The following is a 24,632-nucleotide window of genomic DNA, read 5'->3' as shown; positions in this document are numbered from 1 at the left end:
AAAGATAATTCATACCAAAGCTTCTGTGGTTCATAGAGAAATTGTTAACATTCATCTGAGTCGAGCAGGACAAGATCCAGCTTCTCTGGAAAATGTCCTTAAGGAGAACTTTTCTTCAAACAGACATTTGAAACAGGAAACCTTGAAGCATGACCAAAATAAGCAAGTTTATTAAAAAGCTTTTATACTTTTAGTTGTCAGGAAAACAATGGAGAGATTACTCTCCCAAGCTTTACTAGAATAACCTCTTTCTTCTCTGTAATGGTCTCAGCCAAATAGAATACAACATTTTGAGATATTCTGGAGTCATTAGCTGGAAAGATAAAGACTGATCATTTATTGTTAAACTATGATAGAATCAAAGGACCTTAGTTGGCTATTTATTTTACCTAGCTGAAGAAAGGGATGATTCTGGACTGAAATGCTGATCCTGCCTAAATCAATTAAATATTAAAGACTCCGTCGGTTACTTGGACATCACCCTCCCCCCAAAGCCCCTCCAAACTGACAAACAAAACCAACTGTTGGTGAAAGAAAGAGGGGAGCTGTTGAAAGGTATACAGAATTTGATTTATAGCCGAAATTATTCGTTGTCCGACAGCCAAGGTTTAGACTGCCTGGGGAGTTTCCTTCAGAGAAGCTTGGTGAAAGTTGTGGTTTGCATTTTCCCTTATTCGGTATTAATTAGAAAGCACTTCTTATTGGAAATTATTGAGTTGGGTCTTATTGAATAATTAAGCATTAATACTCAACGTGAACATCAGTCTTTGAAATGGCAGAGCTCATAATGGGGTTTAGTATAAATCTTGAGGCACAAGATTCATTAAATGTGACATGGCACAAAGGTGCAAAAAGAATCTTGATGTCAGGTTCATTGAATATGAATTTTTATATTTATGTTCCCCCAAAAGCTTTATGTCTGCAGTTGGGGTTTTAGACACGAGTTGTCAATTTCAAAATAAATGAGTAACCTGGGCTCAGGCTATCTTTCAAAATTCTCAACATCTTCCTTTCAAACATGTGCACTAAAGTGACTGTGGAGTAACTGGAAGTGATGGGGATGCTTATGAAGTGCTTGCACTTGTGAGAGCACGTCAGGTAACTGTCAGATGGCCAACATTACATTTGTTTTATGCATCCAGGTGTGCCTTCTGTTGGCACCCTTTCTAAGTATGCTCAAAAATATTAAAAATACTGAGCAGTGTGTTTAGTGCTTTCTAAACCAGTCTGGAGATTGCAGCACTAATAGCTCTGAGCATTTTCCCAGTTGGAAACACTCCATCTCCACCTTTGTTAACAGTATTGTTGCTGATTTACCTTCTCAAAAGAGTCAGGAGAAGATTCCATCTTTTTTATATTATAATAAATCAAGAGAAACTTCATCCAAAAAATTGGAATTCTGCTGGAATAAAATTACTAGACAAGAAAAAGCCATCTCTATACTTTGATGGCAATAGATAGTAATGAAAAAACTGTCACCTTCTAACAAAGATTTTTCTAAAGTCAATTTTTTTCCTGGCAGCGCTGGTTTTGCCTGGTACGTGCATCATTTATTAAAGGATTGCTGATGCTAGCTTTGTCAAATAAGGGAAGTTTGGAATAATATATTCTGATATTTGACAGAGTATTCCTGGAGTAGGGTATTTTGTAATGTCAAATTTGGGTCTTTGATGTGAAGCCTTGCAGCAAATGTGACTTTTTTGCCTCTTTTCTGGTCAATTCTAATACCAGTACTATTGTTCCTTCTTGACAGTTCACTGAAGTTTCAGTCCTGCAATCATATATTTGTTTTTTTTTTCATATGTGCTCCAAGATGCTTGGAATTTGAGTTCTCTCTTTTGTTCTGTCTTTTGGATGTTAACTTCCCAGATCTTTGGTTTTATCGTGGCCTTTGCGTTGGTGAAGGAAACTCCTGAGGTAGAGGTACATGGTTTGAGGGAACTAAAATACAATAGGAAATAACTAAAATAATTTAAATACAATTGGCTTCTTGAAGGCCATCTGCTTCAGCATGGGTTAATTCAAGGTGAGGTAGATGAGCATGTCCTCAGGGGATGTAAGACATGAGAGGGCAGCTCTGACTTCCCCAGCCTCTGCCCTTGCTGCCCATGAGCCTTAGGAGCTTCCTTATTTTATTCCTTATGCTTTGGTAAGGGCCTTTTAGTAATAAGTATTTAAGTGTATTTGAGAAAATCAAGCAGAAATTGGTCTCCAGAACTAGGTAGACACAAACTTTCAAGGGTGTTTGAGGGATTTAGCTCTTCTGGTGATTTTACCCCCCATGGTGTGGTCATGGCAGACATCATTTGTAGCATAATAGGGAATTTTTTTGGCAAATCAAATGTTCTGTGCTTGTGAGAAGTTGCTGTGACCAGCAGGTGCTTTTTTGGTACCACTTTGAAAGGATATTAGTGGACCCCATGAAAACCCTGGCCTGAAAATGGATGGGTTTTGTATGGGCTGTGTTGCTGGTGAAGTTGCATGAGAGCAAATCTCCAAACAAACAGGCAATACATTTGAGCTTTAAAATAAATAGATCTGTGTGATACCTAGTTTCATGGAGTATAAATTTTCATGTAATCTAAACACATCTGCTCATAATAATTAACTTCTGTGGTGTATGAAAGGAAAAGCTACACCAGCTCTATGTTGTGATGAGATGGATTGCTTTCTATTTGTTCATCATGATGATTAATTGTAGCTTTTATAGGAAGATGGCTGCTTTTTATTATTTTTCTGTTTTTAGATCATGTGTCTTGCCTTTTTTAAAGCTTATTTAAATGTAAATACTCTGTAAATCTGGTATGAAAGCAGAAACTTTCCAATTTTAATTGCTTTGATGAGAAACAAGGCAAAATGTGTCTGCTTAAATTGTCTTATCTGATGACTGTGAAAGGTGCCTATCTTTCTGAGTGAGATGAATTTTATAACTAGATGTAAATATTGAAAGGAATCATGAAAGAAGTTCAGAAGGATTATGACATTTCATTTGACCCTGAGAACTGATGTTTCCAAGGAGCAAACTTCATAATCATGAAAACATACCAGCAATCTGCAGTTCATCCTCTGGTTTTGCAAGTATTAAATATTTACTGTGAGTGAAATAATCGCCTAATAGGTTCCTGGAACTTAAGTATGCTTAATTCTTGGGGTTTAGTTCAGTTAAATTTGAGTATGTGCTTTGTGGAATGTAAGCTTTCAGGTCTGCAGTAGAAATAGGAATACAGAAATCATCCCTAACCTGACAAGTGGGTTGATCAGGTGTGCCAAATGATCCTGATGTATTTTCTCCCAGCAGAGTCATCTTCTTCTGTTAATTAAAAACAACTTAATATGTGTTGTATAGGTGGAGGTCAGCCATAGTTTTTTATATTAGTGTTGAATTTGCACAGTGAAAATGGTGGAGACAAAAGAAATGATGTTTAGAAAGCTTTTATTGAGCAAAAGTCTGAAATTCAGGTAAGGTTGCAGCAGGTGTGGAGGGAATTTATTCTACTATTTAAAAATCTTTCTGTGTTGCTAAAATCATATTGATTAAATGATAAACAAAGCACTTTCTTGAAATCTCATGGTGACTGGCACAAACTCCCTGATTGAATTATACTGCAAACGGAACACTGTAAGGGAAAATGTCTTTACCAGTTAGAGTTATATCTCTTTTTTGTTTATTTCTTAAGAGTTTCTTATTAAAAATTCCATCCCAGGATTTTCTCAGAAGATAACCTAGCCTCAACAAAGAAGTTAATGCAAAAATAAGCTATTGCAATGGTATCAATGAGCAGAAACAATAAGCAAATAAGCAATTTGCAGATAGAGAGTCAACATTCCATGAAATGTTTATAAAGGTAATATTTAAGATCTCATAAAAACAAATTGTATTCAGATACAATAACAAAATTCAGTAATAAAACAGTGGTAAATCAGGTCCAGAGAGAATCATAAAGCAAACGGCTATATTCAGTGTCAGAGTTTTTCTTTAGTGCTAAGAATACTGTGTATTTTTATGGCAACTTTGTCCAATCTTTGCTTACCCAGTTATTCATGGTTAGGGTGCTTGCATACAAATCAAACTGCTAAAGGCATGTGCTTTTTGATGCAATGTAATTTCATTATTAAGAAAGTAGTTTGGATTTCATTTAGGATTCACAGCGATGAGCATTTTCAGGGCTTTTTTTCCTTCAGGAAGCAAGCTATTCTAAAATGAATCTAGTGGTCTTTGTTTTCTTTCTTAGAGTCTATTAATTTGTTACAGAGAAGTTGATGGATGTAACTTTTTTCTATTTTTATTTTGTTGTCTGTGGTAGTTGTTAGCTACTGGGTAATTATTTGTTCCAAATATTTCTGTGCAAATCAAAAACAAGCTGATGGGCCTGTGTTCCCTTAGCCCTCATCTGAAATAAAAGTAAAAAGAAAAAAAAAAAAAAAAGAGCTGTGCCCCTGAGGTCTCAGAGATGCTGATTCCTGACACATTAAGATTGGTTGCTGTAAGTTAGCCAGAGCCAGGATTCACTGGGACAGGCAATTTCAAACTACCTGGCTTATCCTTGGCAGCTCTTTCCCTGAAAAGGGGACTAAGAGGCCTGAGATCTTGCTGATTTTTAGCTGTTAATTGTTATATTCCTGGGACTGCCCTGAGCCACTCAGTGAAGGGTGGTGCAGACTTGGGACAGTTTTGGGGGAGGTGGTGTGGGAGAGTGGAAAGTGTCCCACATTTGCAGAAGGATCCTTTTTTACCTTTAATGCCCATGGATGACTCTGATTTTTGCGTATTTTTTCTGCTAACCTGCAGGACTTTGACCTAGTTTCCCCTTTTTTCATTGCTGAAGGGCAGTGAATAGCTTTTGACTGACCTTAGGTGACCTCTTGAACAGTGTCTTACCCAACCATCTTTGTGCCCAAAGCTTTCACTTTGTTTTTTGACTCCTTTCTGAACTACACCTTCTTTCAGTATCTTTTCCTTACCAACCCAGCCTTCTACAGCACCTTCCTTACCTTTAATGCAACTGTATTTATATGAATATACTATTCCAGCTGCCTCTCCCAGCTGGTGTTCCCATGTAATTTAATGGTCATTCTTTTTCATGCTCTCCCCACTGATGTTCTCCTCATGACTTATGGTCTATCTGAGCAGAGTTGTGTCCCTCCCCATCACAACAGAGCAGATTCATCAGACCAGTCCATGAATGGGCTGTGCTTTCTGAGCCCTTTTGAATTCCTGCAGCCCCAGCTGGAGCAGTGTGTGTGTGGATGGGGTCCTCCTACTTGCTCATGAGGTCACCTCCTTTGAGGTATTTTTCCCAGAACAGAATGCATGTTCCTTTCCCTTTAAATCAAGAGCTGGGCATTCAGTAGTTCAGACATTCTTTAGAGTGAAAAAATGTGTAATTTATTAATTTCTTAAATTTATTCTAACATGCTGCCATCATTTGTGTGTCCTTCCAGAAGAGCTCTACCCCGTTACGTTACTATTCCAGAATTTACCTTCTAAATATTGGCTACAACAGGGCTTCTGTAAAAATATATATTTTAATGTGATGACTGAACATTTTCAACCATATTTTTGAGGCACTGTTGAGTAAATGTAGGGTTGTTCTCATCAACCTCACTCATCCTAACAGAACTCTAATGCAAAGATGCTGAAGCAGCTCAGGTGGGTGCACCATTGGGCACCACCTCCAGCAGTGCTGGGATGAGGCACATCAGGCAGCCTTTTGTGGAGGAGAACTATCAGGTCCCATTTCTTTATTTCCTTGTGTCTCTGAAAATAGTAGTTTGATATGGGAAACAAATAACTGTTTGTTATTTATACAGTGTTTTTTTAAAGTGGAGCGGATTTTGTGTTGATAAAGCATATGATTTTGGAACATGTTCCCATGTTTGGGGTTGTTACTGAAGAGTTCCACAGGAATTGACATGGAAAGTTTATTGAATTTAATTTTAAACATTTATGACAGAAAGGCAGGTAAGTATTTGAAACGTGAAAGTGTTAAACATTTCCTCACTTCTTCACAAGGTAAGCTTATTCTTTTTCTGGGAGAGGGCTGTCAATCTTGTGTCTTTTACCATAAAAATAACCTGTGTCCCTACCTCTAGCCTACTCTTCTTTTCTGTACAATAATTTTATATAGCAGTGTGAAATAGGCTTCTGTTATATTGAACAACATAGAAAACAACAATCTGTGCAAAGCATCATGAATCTCAGCTTGTTTTTGTGTGCTTACTCGTTTTATTAGAAAACAACTTGCTGTGTTTATTGGGTAGAGAAACAAAAAAAAAGATTATTTTCTGTGTGTATAGTTTATATGGGTACACAATTCTCATTACTACCAGGTGATAATCTTGTGGTTTGGGATTGTTTTTTTTTTAAGCTTCACTGTATTTTTACAGTTGTATGAATACTTTGGACAGTGGATTAATAGCTAAAATAACCATTTTCTGAATTTCTTTATTATTTTCAACAGCTAGAGAAAAATTTACTTTTTTAAATCTTCATGTAATAGTACTGTAAAATACTTTTTTTCTTCACATTTTGGCAAGTTCCAATTTTGTGGTGTTTAATTTAGTATTGTTCTATTGCTTCTTGATTCCTACAGAGAAGACTGTGGGGATGTCTTTGATTCACACACCTCATGCTTTATGAGATAAACAAATAACTCAAGCTTTGTAGTAGCCACTGTGCTACATAATAACTCAGTCATAATTTTTGAATTGACTGTCAACACATACTAAATCAGAGCATCTGTTTGAAACAGTAGTAATTCATAAGCTGCATTTGGCAGTTCATTATCTTATCTGTGAGGACTCCTTTCTTCCTTCATCTTGCCTGAAAAACAATATCCCTGCAATTGACCTTTCGGTGAAAGTCAAGGTCACAGCTTTGGAATAAAGTTATATATGAGAATTGGCTGTCTTCACCCTGAAAATGTGAGTAAATCAAAGCACTGATATAGTAATCTAGATCTACAGTATGCTCTCTTGCATTTTATTGAAACTAAAGGAGAATTTTTATTGACTTTAAAACCTGCCCTTAGTGAAACTTCCGTGACAACATTTCATAATAAAACCATATAGATTTAACCCTGCACTCAAAAAAACCCAACAGGAATGGCAGTAAATTATAAAATATATATGTATATAAGGCTACAAGGAATGGATTTTGTGTATGGATTTTGATAGAACTATGATGACTACATAAAATAACCAAGTAAATTATCTTCAGGTTTTTGGAAAGACAGCACAAATGCCTTGTGTTTTCTGTGGGGTCCATTCCTTGGATATTGCTAGGGAAGAAGGGAGTATTTTAGAAACTCACCTTTTTTTCCCCCCAGATTTATAGTTTCTTTGCAGAACAAATGTCAGAAAGGAACTATCTCTATGTGGGAGACTGATGCTGTTTGGTTTAATTCAGTTAAAAGATTCTGGAAACCATCTTTGCTTTTGTTTCTACAAACTATTCCAAATGTACAATGTAATGAGAGAAATTTCCCAGAAATCCATTTCAATTTGTGAACTCATTTTCGTTTGATGTTCTTTTATGTCGTATTACTAATATATCAATAACATTTTTAGGATAAATGAGCTTTTAGGTTTTTTTGTTAGGTGTTCCAAAAAGTTACAGCCTTTGTAAACTCTTGACAGTTACTTCAGCTTCTGCTTAAGATTTGATTTTCTGCAGTTGAAGAATATAGTTAATTTTTTCATACTTATGAAGAAACATCTTTATGTGACTTTTGACCTGCTTCGAGAAGTCAGATTCAGTGCTTCCTGAAGTTTGTATCCCAAATTCTGATGTTTATTTCTAATGCAGGTTATTAAGGTTTTCTTAGTACCTCAGCATTGCCAAGGGAATCACAGACCATTTGCTCCTAGAAGAGATTTAGTTTCGAGAAAATTTGTGCATGGATGGTTAAGGATATTTTTAGTGAGTGTGTGCTTATGTATGGTTTTTGGTTTTTTGTTTTTTGTTAATAGAACATCGACCTCTGAAAGTGAGTATTGGTTTTTAACACTTTGATAAATAGTTGTGTGATATGCAGAGTGTGCAGAGAATAACTTGGGGGTGGTGATGCAGCTGATTGACTCAAACCAATTCAACTTCAACCCTCAGTCCTCTCAAAACCCCTCCAAAACCTGAGAATCCCATGCATCTCATACCTAGGGATTGATAAACATTCTGCCCAGTTTCCTAGTGGGTGTTAAAAAGAGGGAGTAGCAAGATTATCATGGTATTTGAACCATGGTTTGAAGAGCCTACACTGGGGAAGCTATATACTAAATAAAAAAATCCCATCCAGTGCTGGCATCACTTCCAGGGGAATTTTCTTAAATTTACATTCTCCTTTATGTCCTTTGGCACTGTGTATGGATCTTGGGGTGGGTGGGATGGGAACAGCTGCTGGCTCACCAGAAGGACCTCTGGATGCCTTTGTGGAAAGTGGAAAGTGTGAGGTGCTTGCAGCTTTGTCTGCAGGGACTGTGCTTAGGATCCAAGTTTTATGCCTTAATTCCTGACATGGCTTAAACTTCTTCTCACGTGTTGTTTGTTAAGATTGGTATATTCAGCAAGCAAAATCCTTTGTGGGGTGTTTCTTCTATAGCCACATTACATTTTATTGAACCTTTTCACAGGGATGACTGCTGCAGCTATGTATAGATTTTTTCTCCTCCTATTACTAAAATCTACTGCTGCCCTATTTTTCAAAGATAAAACCCAAAATAAAACTCATCCTTGACCTCTGTTCCTATAGTGTGGTTCCTTTCAGAGGAGCTGAGCTCTCCCAGCTCAAACTTCCAGGCTTCTCTCCCATTTCTCCCTGTGCTTTTCTCTGCCCACCCCTGGGAAAAAGCCTGGGTGATGGGGTCATAGTTTCCTCTTGGTTGGGCTGGTTTCAATGCCAGATAAAATGATTTTTCTGAGATAGGAGGAGTTTGGAGCCCGAGGGCTTGATCCTCACTGGGGGAGGTGGTGAGCCTGGGGCTGGGTGAGGGGCTGCCAGGCTCTTGCCAGCCCTTGCAGCATCCTCTCAGGCTCCAAATCCTCATCAAATTCTTTATTCTTCTACTGTGTTTCATCCTTTGCACTGCTGGGTCTTCTGTTGTCGTTTCTGAACCACGGTGAAATTTATTTGCAAAGTCTGGCTCTTGTTGGATTCTCTCTTACCTGATTTTTATTTTTATTTTTTTTAAAAATATACATCAATGAGATCTGTGGCTGAAAAATAAAAATCAAAGTTGCTTCCAAGGATCCCCCTCTTCCTTATGTAGCAATGGAAATGTTCCAACTTATTTGGCTTCTCCTTTATTCTTCATTGGCAGTGACCTTATAGAGCTTGCATGAAGCAATGGTTTTCATCACTTCTAATATTTTGTTCTAAAGTATTCATTAATTTAACAGTGGATTTGCTGTATTACACCCCTCCCCACCATACTTCCTTGTTAGTGTTGCCTAGATCCACTAGATAGTAGTGTTACCTTCAGGGTTTTTGGTTTTTTTTTTTGAGGGGGAGAAAAAAAAATAAAAATTGCAGGGGTTTTGTTGGAAACAAATTTTGCATTTTTCTGAGTAAGGGAAAGCTGTAGATGAAATCTTGGTAATGCCAGAACCTTATGGCATAAGGTTTAGTAGCTAGACCAACATTTAAACTGTTGAACAGCTATATTGCTCTACTAAACCTCATCATTTCACAAATTTCTGTGCAAGAACTACTTTTGCCTCAGGCTATAAAGGAAGATGAGGTTTTATTATAAGGCTGCTGGATTAGGTACATAGGAACCACATTGGTTGACATTGGCTTTGATATATGTGAGCAAATGTTTCCAGTAATTTCTGCTGTGTTTCCATTCTAAAAGTTAATTAACTGATAAGATATAACCCTGGAGCATGGGTCTTCAACCAGGACAAGACAAAAGTTTAAACTGAAATTGAGACAAAGGTCTGACACAGTGCGTGACCTAGAAAAGGCAAAATACCAATGCAATATTTTAGAGAATCTCGCAGTTCTCTGTTTATCTGTGCAGGCAATGTCAAATTTCCTCATACACACAAATTACATGAATTTGTGGTGTGCTTTATACTTTCATTATATCAACAACAAGAGTTGGCTTCCCAAATGCAGCATATTTGTATGGAAAGTTCCCTTTTCTTTGGGTTTTGATGAATTAAAAAGCTGATATTTATTGATTCTTTGAAATACACACTTAAAATTCCAGATATCACTTTCCTCTTCGAAAACAGCAATGTGATGTGAATCCTGATGGATTATCAAAGTATTGAGTTGATTTTGCATTAAATTTTTTTTTGCTAAATAACGCACTGTAAAGTGCAAGCACTTTGGGAAAATTTGGAGGTCCCTCTGGCTGCGTTTCCTTGGGCTTAAGGGAAGTGGGAATGCTGGACATAATTGCCATTGTCTTTCTTCCTTCTCCTGGAAATAAAGGGTCAGGTGTTCCCCTGGGCTTTTGTGTTGGCAGCCTTAGGTCTGAGTCAGAAAGTTCTGCCCTCCATGGCTGGTAGGGATCTGGAGTACAGGTCCTGATGCTGTGGGTGGACACCAAGGAGTTTACAAGAGGGGGAAGGTGAAGATACTTGTTTGTGTCTCATCCAGTTTCAAACAAGGTATGCTAAAAAATTTTTTTTTTTTTTTTTTTTTTTGGTAAAGAATATTTTTTAAGATGTAAGAAAAATTACATGCAAACCACTTCTGTAAAATTTTACTTCCAAAGATGACCTTACCCCCTGCTTTCAGTGCTCCTCACTTCCAGTGTGATGTCTGATCTTGTAATAACATTTGACAGGAACCTTCTGCATTGAATTGAGAAAGATTCATGCACAGAGCTGTTTTGTGGGAGAAACTGCTCTGAGCTCCAGCAAAGATGAACAAAACCTCAGAGGTGAAAAGAGGGAATAAGATGAGAATCAAACTGTTGCTTTGCAATAGCCAAGATTAAAATGGTTTATACTGGAAAGAATGTAATATAGGAAGATGTAACATAGCATCCTAGTCAGCTCTACCCCAGGGTTAGCTAGAAGGAAGCATATGAAAAATAGCTAAAAATGCTAATAATCTTCCAGCAATATTTTGATGCAAGTTGCATTAATTTGTTTATATTGCATTTGGGGTTTTTTTTGTTGTTTTTGTTTTTATGTTAAACAAACCAGAAATTATATGATCTGAACCAATGGCAAAGAAACAACGTTAGAGAACTTTTTGTTTCCAAATATTTTATCTATTATGCATGAGCAATCTTACAGTGATCAATCAGTGTTTGAATTGTGTCATTGCTTTAGAAACAAATTCCTACAAACAAAAGCTTCACTCATAGATATTGAAAAGAAACTGCAATAGGATCTTTTCCTGTTGAAATATATTGGAGTTTTCCCATTCTTTAAGCAGGAATGCAGTCTGTCTTATAATCCTCACTCAATTATAACAATTTGGTGCAAATTTAAGAAGAGTAGTAACAGCTAAATAAGAAATGTTTCTCCCTTTTTTTGTTTCTCCCTTAGGAAAGGAAGAGAAGATAATAATACAAAAAAAATCATGTACTGCAAGATATCTCCCTTTGCATGTTCTCTGATCTTCTATCTTGATTTTAAGAGAATAGAAGGGGAAAGCAAATAGCCCTTTAGATCTGTTAGCTTCAAAAGATGAGTGAAAAGGAATGTACTAGCCATGAAAATGATCTGAATGACAAACATAAGGGAAGATAAGTGTAATTATTTTTATTATTCTTAAGAGGCAAACCTATTCGTGTGCCTTCACTCACACAAAAAAGTCTATTTAACATGACCCAAGGGAAATACCAGTTCTTCTACTTAGGGGAATTGGGGTCATTTATACAGAATATGTAGAAAATAGATCCTTCAACAATGTGGTCTGGACTGCTGGGCCCTTCTGGGGAAGCTGGGATTTTTGGTTTTGTTCATCTTCTTTATTTTCCTGCTAAAGAAAGGATGCCCTGCGGTAGGGTTTTTGTAAAACACTTTCTCCCCATACACTATGAATGTCTAGGAAGAAGTATAAAAAGCTTTTCTGGATGTATAATTTGTACATTATGTGTACATGGGTGGAACTCCCACACATCCTAGCGGGACTTTGCTCTTACTGGGACTCACATCTTGTACTCAGGTTTCCTTCTGGGCAAATCTCCTCCTGAAAGGCCCCAAACATTGGATTTCTCAAGGTTGTGGGTGGGAAATTTTTCACCATCTCTTTCTTCCTCCTTCAACTTTAATCTCAGAACAGCATCTTTCCTGTACTTGGGCTGTGCTGACCCTTCACTTGCTGTTTTGTCTCCTGAGATAGATGAGATTGTGTGATGGCTGGAAGATACTTAATTTAGATAAAATGAATTATATGAGTTTGCATTTTTATTAACTACAGTCAAAGTAGATTTAGTTGTTTTATCAGTTTTAGACTGCAGATAAGTAGCCACACTTCAGACCTCAAAACATTTAGTGTTCTTATCTCTTCTTTTCTGTAGAATAGTGACAGTTGAAGTGGAAAGTTTTATGCAAGACCATATCTACAAAGTCCATTGCTACTTTAGAAAAATGTAACAGCACTTTCTGTGAGTGGAATATAGAAAGTGATGAAGGGGTTTCCAAATTTCCATGTTCCTTGTTTCTGAATTGCAGTGTTGGACTTCAGTGAAGATGACAAGTCCGTATGCTGTAAAATGCCATGGTGATCTGAATTCTGGAAAAGCATGGTTAATTAAAAATACAAATACATAGAGGAGTCCACAGTCTGGTCTTATTTCACACCAGTCTGAATCTCTGTATCTTGAATGGATAAATTCAGACAAACTTGTTTGTGTTGCCTTAAAAATTAGCTGTGCCATCAGGCAGTGAGCAAATATGAATTTTGGAGAAGATGGAATGAATCCACCCCAATGGTGAACAGACTGCCACATAACCCCTTTTTTAATGAGATCTATGCATGAGCAAGTAGATTTGTGCTGTCTTCCTTGGAGCATGCCCCAGTAGGACAGGAGTTTGGCATTAGCAACAGAATTAACAGGGGGGGAAGGAGAATGGGCAGGTGAGAGGAGGAGGCATCAGGATGAGTTGAAAAGTTGTTGATGGGCTCATGTAGGCCCACAATGGCTTCATTGCTGGTCCCTGGCTGGCCAAGAGCAGTGAAGGATTTTGAATCTCAAAAAGAAGGGCCAGAACTGGTTGGGAGGAGTGGAGGAGGGGTAGATTAAAATCTTTAGGTGTTACCTTGGATCTTAATGCTTTAAATATAATGCTGTGGGAGTTGTAAATATGTCACTAGTGCTGTTTTCTGGATTTAGTGTCTCTGCTTCAATGTGGAGTAGATGGAGTGCAGTGTCAGACTGCTTTGTTCCAGAGGAAGAATTTTCAAATGTATTTTCCTAAGCATCATGATGCAATGTTTCCTACTCATCAGTTATCTGAAAGATGATACAAATAGATTTTGTTTTACCAAACCCAATGCCAAAAAAAATTCAGACTTTTATGGACATTTGACTGAACGTGTTTTAAGGGGCTGTCATCTGAGACCTTCCTCAGGTTGGGGTTGCCTCAGGTTGGCTGTGGTGCTGAGCACTCTACTGCTGTTGTGAAAGATGACCAAGGGGTGCTACCAAAGACTAGAATATAACAGGCTGTGTTGGATTCTAGTTTCATCCAATTATAATTAAAAACACCAGGCAGCGAATATATAACTGAGACAGAACTTTCAAAAGAAAGTCTGTGCTTTCGTAGTCAGCTAAGTGATTTTCTAATTTGAGTTACTGGAAATTCTGTAAAAGTTGTGTCCCATTTTCTCTCTTGTGTTATCTGGCATGTTTGATTCTCTTTATTTTATGTGGTCTCAGTTTGTGAATATACAACAGGATGCCTTAGTTTTATTTTCGAGTTGTGCAATAAATAATTCATCTTAAATATAACTTGATGATAGGTGCTACAAATAAATTGAACTAGAGTAATTTTAGTAATTGAGGGTCACAGAAAGAGCAAAAGAAGGAAGCATATATTTGTATTTTGTTATGTTCCCTGAAAGGAGAAGAAGCATAATTTCTATCATTAATCATCTAATGCACTTCCATTGATTTTCTTTTTAATGTAAAATGAAAGTAGAAGCAATTCCGAACCTATAATAAAGTTAGGGGGAAAAAGGGACAATTGTGAAAGATTCCTTAGACTGATTGCTTGAAGTAGACACACTCAGAGTATGGTTATTTACTGGCCAAAGTAAAATTGAAATATTAAAAAATCATACTGTTTTGTCTTTCTAGCCAGGCAGAGTGTGAACCACTTACAAAAAGAAAACACTTGTATTAAAATGAAAATTGTGCTAGACATGAATGTATCAATGCTGTGTTCTGCATTCAGTGTGGGTGGGAGGAGGAATGGGCTTTGTAGCTATGTATTTCTGTCCTACATCTCCTTAAAAAGTGGGCAGCCTTGCTTCACAGATGAAGAATTAAAACATCAAGTCCCATAGCTTGGCAAACTTGACATTTAGAGCTCAGTTCTTTGGGTGGTTGAAACCATATATTCCCAACCAAAATCATTGACAACCTCATCCCTAAGTATCAAAGAGGGACATGGGTTACTGGTGGTCTTGGCACTGTACTAGCTTAATGGTTGGACTTGGTGATCTTAAAGGTCTTTCCCAACCAAAATGGTTCTCTGTAAGACAGATTGCACGCTGAGAAGTAATTTTAAATTGGAACAGAGGTGAATCCAGTTTAAGGCATTCAATTATGGAGGTCAGCCTGCTCTTATTTGACTGGTAGATAATGCCCAGGACACAGGTAAACCCTTGCAGAGGGATTGTTCTGTTCTCCTGTGCTCTCTACACTGTTGGCCAAGAGGCTCAGAGCCATGAAGGGTGAGCCATGTGGGAGGGATGTGCCCCTCTGCCATGCACACACCTCTGTATCCCTGTCCCATCTGTTGGGTGCCAGTGACATGGAGCCACCAGGAGCTCTGTGGTTGGCTCAGACACATGGGCAGGGGGATTGCTGCCTGTTGGGGACACAGCTGTGGCTGCACTGGAGGTTGCTTCCCACCTGAAAGCTGGAGCTGGGACTCCTTCTGAGGCTTCCGTGCCTGGATCAACCTGTCCTTCCCCCTCTCTATGTCTTATTGTGGGAAGGCTGCAAGGAGAAAGCAAACCAAAGAGCAGCTAAACCGTGGACCTTGAGAAGGACCTTCACAGAGTAGCATGCTTATTTCCCATTCCCTTTTATTTCTATTCCAAATGTCTCTCCTTTCTCCTGTTACTGTCTCTTCTCTATGCTAATGCTCTGTACCCAACTTTGCTACCCAAGTCTTCCTTGACCCCTTTCATGCAAATCATTCCAGTTGCTTTCCTTTATCTTTTCAGTTGATATTTACCACCTTTATTGCTTCCCAACCTCATCTCAGGCTCCTCTTGTTTATCAGGCAGGTTGGTTGGGGTCAGTGTTTATTCAGTGCTCTGTTTGCTTGGTGGCATTTGTCAGCCCTTTAGCACTACTGTCAATATCATTAATAATTACAAAATAGGAAAATGCTGATCTCAGAGACAGTTTTCCTGCTGAATATCTAGTTGTTCCAGCTCTCTCTGGTAATTTTAGTAGATTTGTGTCTGTGATGTCCTTCCTTGCATCGTTTGTTCGTTTCCTCAGATTATTTTTAGTGGTAATTTTATGATTTTCTTCTGTAAGTCTAGACTTGGGACAAACTTCATTGCAGGGAGTGCTGCTGCATCCAAGGGGGGCTGTCACAGTGATGAGGTTATATTTATGTCTTTCTAGAATCAGAACCTTAGACTTAAACCTGAGTCTCAGCTGAGCCATATATTATGTCTTCTAGTAGGTCTGCTTCAGGTCTCCTATAATTAGGGGTTGCATTAACATGCTAAGAATAACATAAATATTCCACACGGGATTTTGGAGAAACTTGTAAGTATCAATACAGAGAATAAATGAGGTCATCATGAGTTATGAGACTACTTATAGTCAGCAAGTCTGGATGCTTGAAGATATTTTGTTCTTTTTTTTCTAATGTATTATCCCTGAACTCCTTTTTCACTCATGATTGGCAGAGTGTGTAAAAAATTATGTTATTTTGTTTCATTGGCATAATGAGAATGATTATGCAACATAAAATGAGAATTTTTCTGAGCAATAAGAAGCTAAGCAGTTATATTAAAATAATTCCTTCGACTTTACATGCTGGCTTTGATTTTTCACACATTTTTAGGATCTGAAACCAGAGAAGATTATTACATCATTGTGTATACACCTCTTGGGCATTAGACCTCTTGTCTAGCCTCATAGATTATCCTGTTGTTTCTGCATTAAGTCCAGCCATTTGGTTTGCATGACTGCATAGCTTTCATTTTAGTGTTTGGCCTGAGTGTACCTTCCTGGAATTATCAGTCATTGTTTTGAGATGTTCCAATGACATTTAATTCCAGAGTTTTGAAACCACTAATTCAGGTTTCCCAAATTGAAGTGCCATGGTACAATATAATTTTGCTGGTTTGTAGAAAGCTCTTCAGCTTTTCACCCTTTGCAAGCTATTGAAATGTATTTTTGAAGGAGAATTGATTATAAGTTTAGTAAATGAATATGATTACCAAGGCTGTCTGTAATTGTTTCTTTACTTCAGAGGAACTATATTTATGTTATCTTGCTTTACTGAATGCAATGCTAGGGCTAGAATATTTCTTTCTCAGTACACTCCTTTTGTTAGGCCCATCTGTAGTGCTCCTAAGTCAGGCAGGAGCTGACTGGGAGCAGCTGAGTTACCCCAGTTTGATGCTGACCTTCTTGGATGCTCATTTAACATCTCCTGAGGATCCATCCAACGCTTCTGCGATTTGACAGCATCCAAACATTTGATCTCACCATGTAAAAGTTTACAGAAGAAACATCTGCTATTTATTTTATTGTAAGATAAATGTAGTTGAAGAATATAACTTCCATATGCTTCTGCCTGCCATATGGTAAGATGATGGCAGACAAACACACTCCTGTGGGTGTAAAGAGAAAACCTAAAGACAGAGGCTGTTGTACTGAATAACTTGTTAGCAGTCCTTCTTCAGTATCCTGACATGTCCCTGTACCAGCAAAAAGGGAAATTTCTTCCTCAAGCTGTACATTTAACACTTGACTTATGCCTTGAAGCAAAGCAGTTGCATCTGCAGCTATTTGCATTGCTTGTGTCAATAGCAAACTTCTGCTGGCACTTTAAGGGGTGGCTGTTACACAGTTCCAGCCCTTCCCTGGAGAGAAAAAAAAAAAAAAAAAAAAAGTATTCCCTTTTAGCATTTGAAACCTTAGTTACATTTCAATTTAATGATCTTGGTTTTATTGTTACAGGAGAAGGCGTACTTTTTTATTTTTGGTGTGCCCACTGTTGTTTAATATGAACAGAATTAAATTTGTCAGCCTACAGCTTGGCCCCAAGTATTTAATTCCAGTTTGGTGGCATTGACTGGTGGTAATAAGAAGGAATAGGAGGAGTTCAGAAGGAAATCCTGCATTCCCCCTATTTGTGGGAATCAATATTATAATTTGAAACCCTTTATCTGGCACTGTCCTGGTATTAGCTGTTTCTATTCATATGTTTGTGTGCATTTTAAATGCTGCAGAGATGGGAGAAATCACACATTATGACTCGGAGCGATTTACTGTTATTCTGTGGGTTTTTTTCATTTTTTTTTTTTTCTCAGTGCATAGGAATGAAAATGGACTGCATTTCCCCTCCAGTGGTATCCCACTTATGAAGAGATGTTGACATAGCAAAATGGCTTTGTTGCATGAGTTTATTTAAAATCATTGTGACAGAACTGAGGGATTACAGGGAAATATTTTATTATGTAACATAAACTATACGTGAGCCAAACCAATCAGTAGTTTAAAGCCACAGAGGATAAACAATTTTGCTTACTTTCCTGAAGGTCCACTAGACACAAATTTGTTTCATTCTTTTTTCCAGAACTGACTGTGTTTGAAAATAATTTTCTCTTAAAAGTTAAAGCTAGCTTAACTGGGAAATAAGTTTTCAGTGGGCAGAAATAAGGAGGCTGGTTCCTGAACAAACCCCTGGAGTGGATCCATCAGCTCTGCTGCTTCCCGGCTAGCTGGTCTCCATCCATTTAAATGCCTCAATGGGCTTTTTAAAAATTGTTTTGTTATTTAATATTTTTAGTGACTCATGCTGCTCATCTTAAGCATATAGCAGAAATCCAGCCATTTCTGATGACTGACATGCTGTAAAGATCAGGCCCATTAAGCTGAGGCTTTTGAAGACAACTTGGTTCAAACTTAAGAAGTCGTACATTGGCATTGCCTTTGAAAATGTATGGAGACTCCTCAGTGCATGTTATTCCCTCCTAATATGCCTGAAATGCATGACATGGATTTATCCCAGCCTGAGGAGGTGTGGGGTTTTAGTGTGTACAGGCACCAGAGGTTCAATGGCATTTGTTTTGTGTGTGAAACCCAAGAAGTGTTGGACGTCCCAGCAAAGTGACACAGCTGCTGGTTGGGTCACCAAAGAGCTGCTTATCTGGGCCCACCAGCTTATTAATAGAACTGTTGGCACTGTTAAGTGCAAAGGTCCAAGAGAGGTGAATGTTTGTGCCTTAGGTAGTATTTTAGGCATCAAAAGAATTACCTTGGCTGGAAAAGACCTTCAAGGTCACTGAGTCCATCTGTTGTTAACCTAACACAAACAAGACCTTAACTAAACCATATCTCTAAGTAATATGTCTCTATGACTCTTAAATACCTTCAGGGATGGTGTCTCCACCACTACCCTGGGCAGCCTGTTCCAATGCCTGATAACCCTTTCAATGAAGAAATTCTTCCTAACATTCAATCTAAACCTCCCCTGGCACAACTTGAGGCCATTGCCTCCTGTCCTATCACTTATATCTAGATTGAACAGATTAATCCTCAACTCTTGACAACCTACTTTAAGGCAGTTGTAGTTGCTCTTTGGCTGCTGCCTTCTCCCCTGGCTGGCACCGAGGCTTCATTGTTGTATCAGAAATGCCCAGATTGAGTTACCAAGATCTGTACTTATTAAAATTCCTGAAGTGTTTTTAACCACCTGCCTGTCCCTTACTGTCTCGCAGGAGATCTTTCTCTTTGAGATGCTATGTCTCTAACTACACTATCTATTTTATTTTCCTCTTTTCTCCTCGTTTCCGTGCTTACACATGTATGATCCATTATATTATTTGTTGGTTTAGTTTAACTTTCCTCTACCCGTTCTTACTATTGCCACTAATTTCTTCAAGCTCTATGTTTCTTTTCCAATATTTGCCCTGATCTCTTATGTGCTTATATATCCATCACTTTTAGCATCTAAATAGGCTCAGCCAACTCAGTCAATTTTTGCATGCTTAAAATTAAGGACATTTGTGCAGAAAATTGGGTCATTAGATAATAACCCCTTCGAGCACGGAGTGTCTGGTTTAACATCGATATTTATAAGTTCCATCAGTGGTGTTGCCATTAATAAATGTCAGGAATGAATGATGGTCTTCTGTCAGCTAGCAGTAAAGATTGGGACTTGATGGTTTATTATGCCAATGCAAATGCTGCTCTGTGGGGGTGTCAGTGCAGGATATTCTTCACCTCCCTGCAGACTTGAGCGGCTGTAGCGATGCTGAGGAGATAGTTTGGATACTCTTGGCTTTACTTTTTTTGTGTTGCCAAATCTTTGGTATCCTTGCTGAAGGCAATGAGGATACACAGACCTTGGGCATCAGAGTCTATTACTTGTTTAACCTTCCTGAAGAGGCCAATTACCCCGTTCTCCCTTGCAGAGGGGTGATCTCTGTCCTTGCACTCCCGTAATTGAGAAGGGGAATGTCTCTGGGTTTCTGCCTGCCAGAGGTGAGAGATCAGAAGGACTGAAAGTGAAAGGCAAGGATCAGCAACTTAGAGGTAGTTATTAATATGCTGATTTACTGTCACTGGAGTCTAAAGAGTCATTTAACAATAGCTTGGCTTTTACACCCTCTTCAAAATGCTGATATTTTTTTTTCCCTTAGAAATCTGATTACATTTTAATAAGAAGTTTTTTCTTTCTAGGTGGTTGCGAACCCATCCCTTGCTCCCATACAATACTGTAGTTAAAAACCAAAAATCATATGTACTCATTGCAAAGATACACCCCAGTAAATCCCTTAACTGAAAGAAAGCAGTTATTTCCCCCTTTTTTCATCCTGCACTCCTAGTTACATTAAGTACTGGCAACAAAGAAAAAACCAGCCTCAAAACCCTGAAATATTTAGTAATATCCATAAAATAATATCACAGACTGTGAAAGTTAAATAATAAAACCTAATAAAATCTTGATTAAATAATGTTATCTTCTGTAGCTTTATGATAAAATGTGTGGACTTGCCTGAAATCAGAGAGCCCAACATGACTAAACTCTCAGGACCAAATTCAATTCCTAATTCTGTCCCTGACTTTATGACTTTAATCAAGTCATGACCTGACTTTGCTTTGGTTAACCTACAGTGTAGGATATAAATACCCTATAATTTTGGAGATTCTGTGAGAATTATTATTAATGAAATTAAAGACTCCACATTGTGCAGGCTATTTTTATTGATTATAATTACTTATTATTAATTCACTGAAACTTTAGCAAGTTTTATTCTAGGCTTCCTGTGACTCGGACTTAAACATTAATACTTTTGTTCTCTGTCATGGCTATGGAGTGCCATTATCTACCCTAAAAAAATTAATCATTACAGTCCAAAAAAAAAGACAGGGTTTGAAGGAAAAGAGTAGTGGCCTAAGATAAAACTGGGAGGAAATCAGTTCATCTAAGTCCTCCGGCAAAACCCATTTGACTCTTGCCTGGCCCCAAAGGTGTTTATGTCCAAATCCAGAGACCTCAGCCCCATCCTAGCCCTGTGCCTTTCATTTCATCTTGTCATGGTCCAGTCTTGGAGACCTGGTGGAGCTTTGGGCAGGAGACCAGTGAAATGTGACACTCGTGAACGTGAGCTGCAGCCTTGGTGGTACCGTGTGTGAAGGTGAAGCTCAGTGTGTGCTGGGGCTCTGCTCTACCCAAGGGGCTTCAGGCCAAATGGACCTCAGCAGGGTGACACTGTCCTTGTCTGAGACCTACAGAGCACTTCTTTCTTTTGCTTGCACTTTATTTTTCCTATTAATGGATCCATTCAGTAGTGCTTTTGCAGCAAGTTATCACCACCATAAAAAGCGAGCTTCTGGTAAGCTGCAGTAGCTGCAACCCCTTTCTGTCACAGCCTCAGGCTGAAGGCTTGTGCCCTTTCTCCTAAACATCTCCATTTATGCAAAGCTTCAGATGGTGGGAGAGGACAAGGGGCACCACGGTGTTGAGTGAACTCTGTTTGGAAGGGGCAGCCCTGGTGTTTGCACCTTGCTGCAAGGAGCATTGAGCTGCAGCATCTGCTGCACAGACAGAGCAGATGTTCAGCACTCTGTGTGGGAAAGCTGCTAAGACAGTTCTTCCCTGCATATGGAGTATGGAAAAGATAACAGTCTGAGAGAAGGAAGCTTTCTTGTGTATTTTTTACTTTTTTTTTCTTCCCACTTTCAGTTCCATAGGTGTAGTGTATGCATCACAGCTTGGGAATCCTGGCCTTGACCAAATAGTTTTATGGGGTGTAGCCACAGTGTTATATCTTTTCTTGTTTGGTCACACAACATATCATTGCTTAAACTGTTACCCCAACCCTTAAAATGACTGCTTCCTTGAGAATATTGAATTTATAACATCATTTAGATAATTCTCTGCTCAAACAAGAACGTGTCTTTCTGGTTTTGTGAAACTTGCAGTACATCTTTGAGTGCTGCGGGAATAATGACCTAAGAATAAATCAGCTTCATCCTATAAGCCCAAGAGAGTGAATCTCACATAGAACACAAGTACTGACTGTGTGGAGAAGAACACAATATATATCTAAGAATATCCAGCTTTCTGTGCCTTTCCTTTTCAGCTGTTACGTGCATCTCAGAGCACAACGACTCCGCTGATGTTGGTGACTGCGTGCGGTGGGCAGGAGCTATGCCACCTCTTGTACAGGACTGTCTCATTCCCTGCAAAGATGACTGCACATTCACCCCCTGGTCTAAATTTACAGTGTGCTTATCTGGTTGTGGATCAACTAGAAACAGGAGACGGTCACTCACAGGTAAAATTTTTTATAATATTTATCTGACGGGGAGATTTGTGAGTTATGCTTCTCAAATGTTGGGGGACTGATGTTGGGGTTTGGGGAGAATTCAGACAGAACAAGGATCATATGTAACTGATTTTTGGTCTGATATTGATAATTGTCTGCTTTATGCACACACATTTTGCTATGAGAACAAAACTCAGTGGTGGAAAGACATTTTTAGACACAAATTGAATAAAACTGTGACTGTGCCTTGTGCAAGTTTATCTGACCTATTAATCTGGGAAGCATGAAGCAAATCTATACAAGAATAAAAATCAGTTTGATTTTCTCTTTCACACCATTGAAATCTGGATGATGTTTAAAACTGGGAGTTTTGTGCTCAGCAGTATTCAGTATTTCAACAGGGAAAATTAACACAATGAATAAAGAAAAAACTATCATTAAACCAGTTCTATTTGATCTTTTATATGTATTCATTAAACACTCTAGTTCAAACCATTCTATGGAGCAGCCTATCGAATGTGCTGTCGTGGTTTATTATGCTATTTGAATGCTGAACAAACTGAAGAGCTTTAAAACTCCATAACATTAATAGTTTGCAACTGCTTGTTTTGTGAGGACTTGTCTTCCCCCTACATGCCTAGCTAAATTAAATAAAAATGAATTATACTGTTTTCAACAGGTTTACAAGACATTTACTGTTATTGTTATCCTGCACACTTTCATATTTCCATGCTCTGAGAGCTGTGGTGTAGCTGGCTTGAGTTTGCTCCATTAATAGAGGTGAAACTTCAAAGTCTTCTACTATGGAGTAAAATGCTAATATTGCTATAAAAATATCTGCTGTGGTAATGCCTGGGGACTGAATGGCAGCAAAGCGTGGTGGCTACCACTGCTTCTTTCTTTCTAACTGACTTGCACCTGGCTGTGTGGCTGTCTTGTTATTCAATTTGTTACTGCTGGAATGATCCAAGTTTTTACCAGCTAACAATTCCAGTATACAAGACTTCATTATGACTTCAAGCTGCTATTTGTCAGTATGGCTCATTAAAGGATGAGTACTTCTTTTTTATGTGACAATCATTATTATACAGTGTTCTCTTGTTTCTGATGAAGAGTGTTTAAAAATATTCCCTGCATCAGTGCCTGGATATTTTTTGGAGCAGAAATCCACTACCCCTATCAGAATAATTGCTGCCTAATCTTATAGAAAATATGTAAGAATTGAGTGAACACTTCCTTCGAGGTAGTTTTAAATCTGATTTTTATTTATGAGGGTCCATGTGATTTACCAAATAGAATTGTCCCACCTTTTCCCTTTTTTACTCATAGGCCCATTAAACTGAGTGGACCACAAATAGTTTCTGATATTCAGGTTTTGATGTCTTCTCACATTTGTGACCTGCATTTGTGACCCAACACCACCAGTCTCTCTTACACCATTTTGCTGGGTTCCCTTCCTCCCACTGGGAAGGAACTGGTCTCAGCCCCTTTCCATCACAGGTGTCCTGAAAAGAAAGTGGTGAACATGAAATACATGTCCCAGGTTATGCTGGGCTAGGGACAGCACAACCTCACAGCAAGAAGTGAGGGAGGACAGAATCAGAAATCCAAGCCTGGGCTTGACTGTGGTTCAGAAGAAGTTGATGAGATTAGTGCTGCTCTGTCTGAAGAGAATTTCATGAGAATTAGAGCTGGTCTTGGAAAAAAAATCTCATCCATGTGAACTCCCTACAAAGATTTAAAGAAAATGCTGTTTGGGAAGGGCTTCATGCTGTGGAGACTCCTTTGCCCATTTGTATTTCTCCCTTCTGTCAGCATGCATGAATTGTACCTCCTTGTTCATCACTGTGTGTGTCTGTGCCCAAGTGAATGCTTTGGCTTCATTATAAGAGCTCATTAACAATGTCATTTAGAAGGAATCTGCTAATTGTTTGCTGAGATTTGCTTGCCTCCCACTCAGTTTTCAATAGTATTATTCATTTCACTTTGTAAGTAATCATAGACTCTACATGTAAAATTAGTCATTGCTTAAGAAGCAAAAGACTTATTACAGAACATATCAAAATTCAAAGTCATTATAATGAAAACACCGCTTTTAGGTAAGACCTAGTTAAGACTGCATTAAGTTCATTAATGCAGTCATTTATTTCACTGTACTTTGGATACAGTGAATTTTCCTTTTTGTGGAAAGGTAAATTATTAATGTTTTATGTAATTCTTATGTATAGCATATACTAGCTGATAATATTGAATGCATATAATATTTGTTAGTGTTCCAAAATCTAAATTAAAAAAGAAAAAACTACTTAATTGAGGATTTATGTCCTTGAAAGTTTTTACAGAGGTCTTTTTTATAGTGATTTCTAAGCAATCTGTGAAGATGATAAAAATATCACCATCATTAATTTGAAAACTACTTCTGTGTGAAGAGTGTGGGATGAATGTCATTTGTGCCCTCAAAATAGG

General features: G+C 38.1%; 1 protein-coding gene across 1 annotated transcript in view; it reads left to right on the top strand.

Annotated features, from left to right (window-relative positions):
* The window catches only part of THSD7B (thrombospondin type 1 domain containing 7B), a 313,731-nt gene that overhangs the window by 188,550 nt on the left and 100,549 nt on the right, over positions 1-24,632 (top strand). Inside the window, exon 14 of the mRNA XM_071746457.1 lies at positions 21,981-22,175. Coding sequence (XP_071602558.1) covers positions 21,981-22,175 — 195 coding nt within the window. The remainder of the gene's footprint in view (positions 1-21,980; positions 22,176-24,632) is intronic.

Source organism: Heliangelus exortis, chromosome 6, assembly GCF_036169615.1.
Source record: "Heliangelus exortis chromosome 6, bHelExo1.hap1, whole genome shotgun sequence".
NCBI classification, from domain to species: Eukaryota; Metazoa; Chordata; class Aves; order Apodiformes; family Trochilidae; genus Heliangelus; species Heliangelus exortis.
Note: the sequence above shows the minus strand (reverse complement) of the source record. Positions and strands in the feature narration are given on the sequence as shown.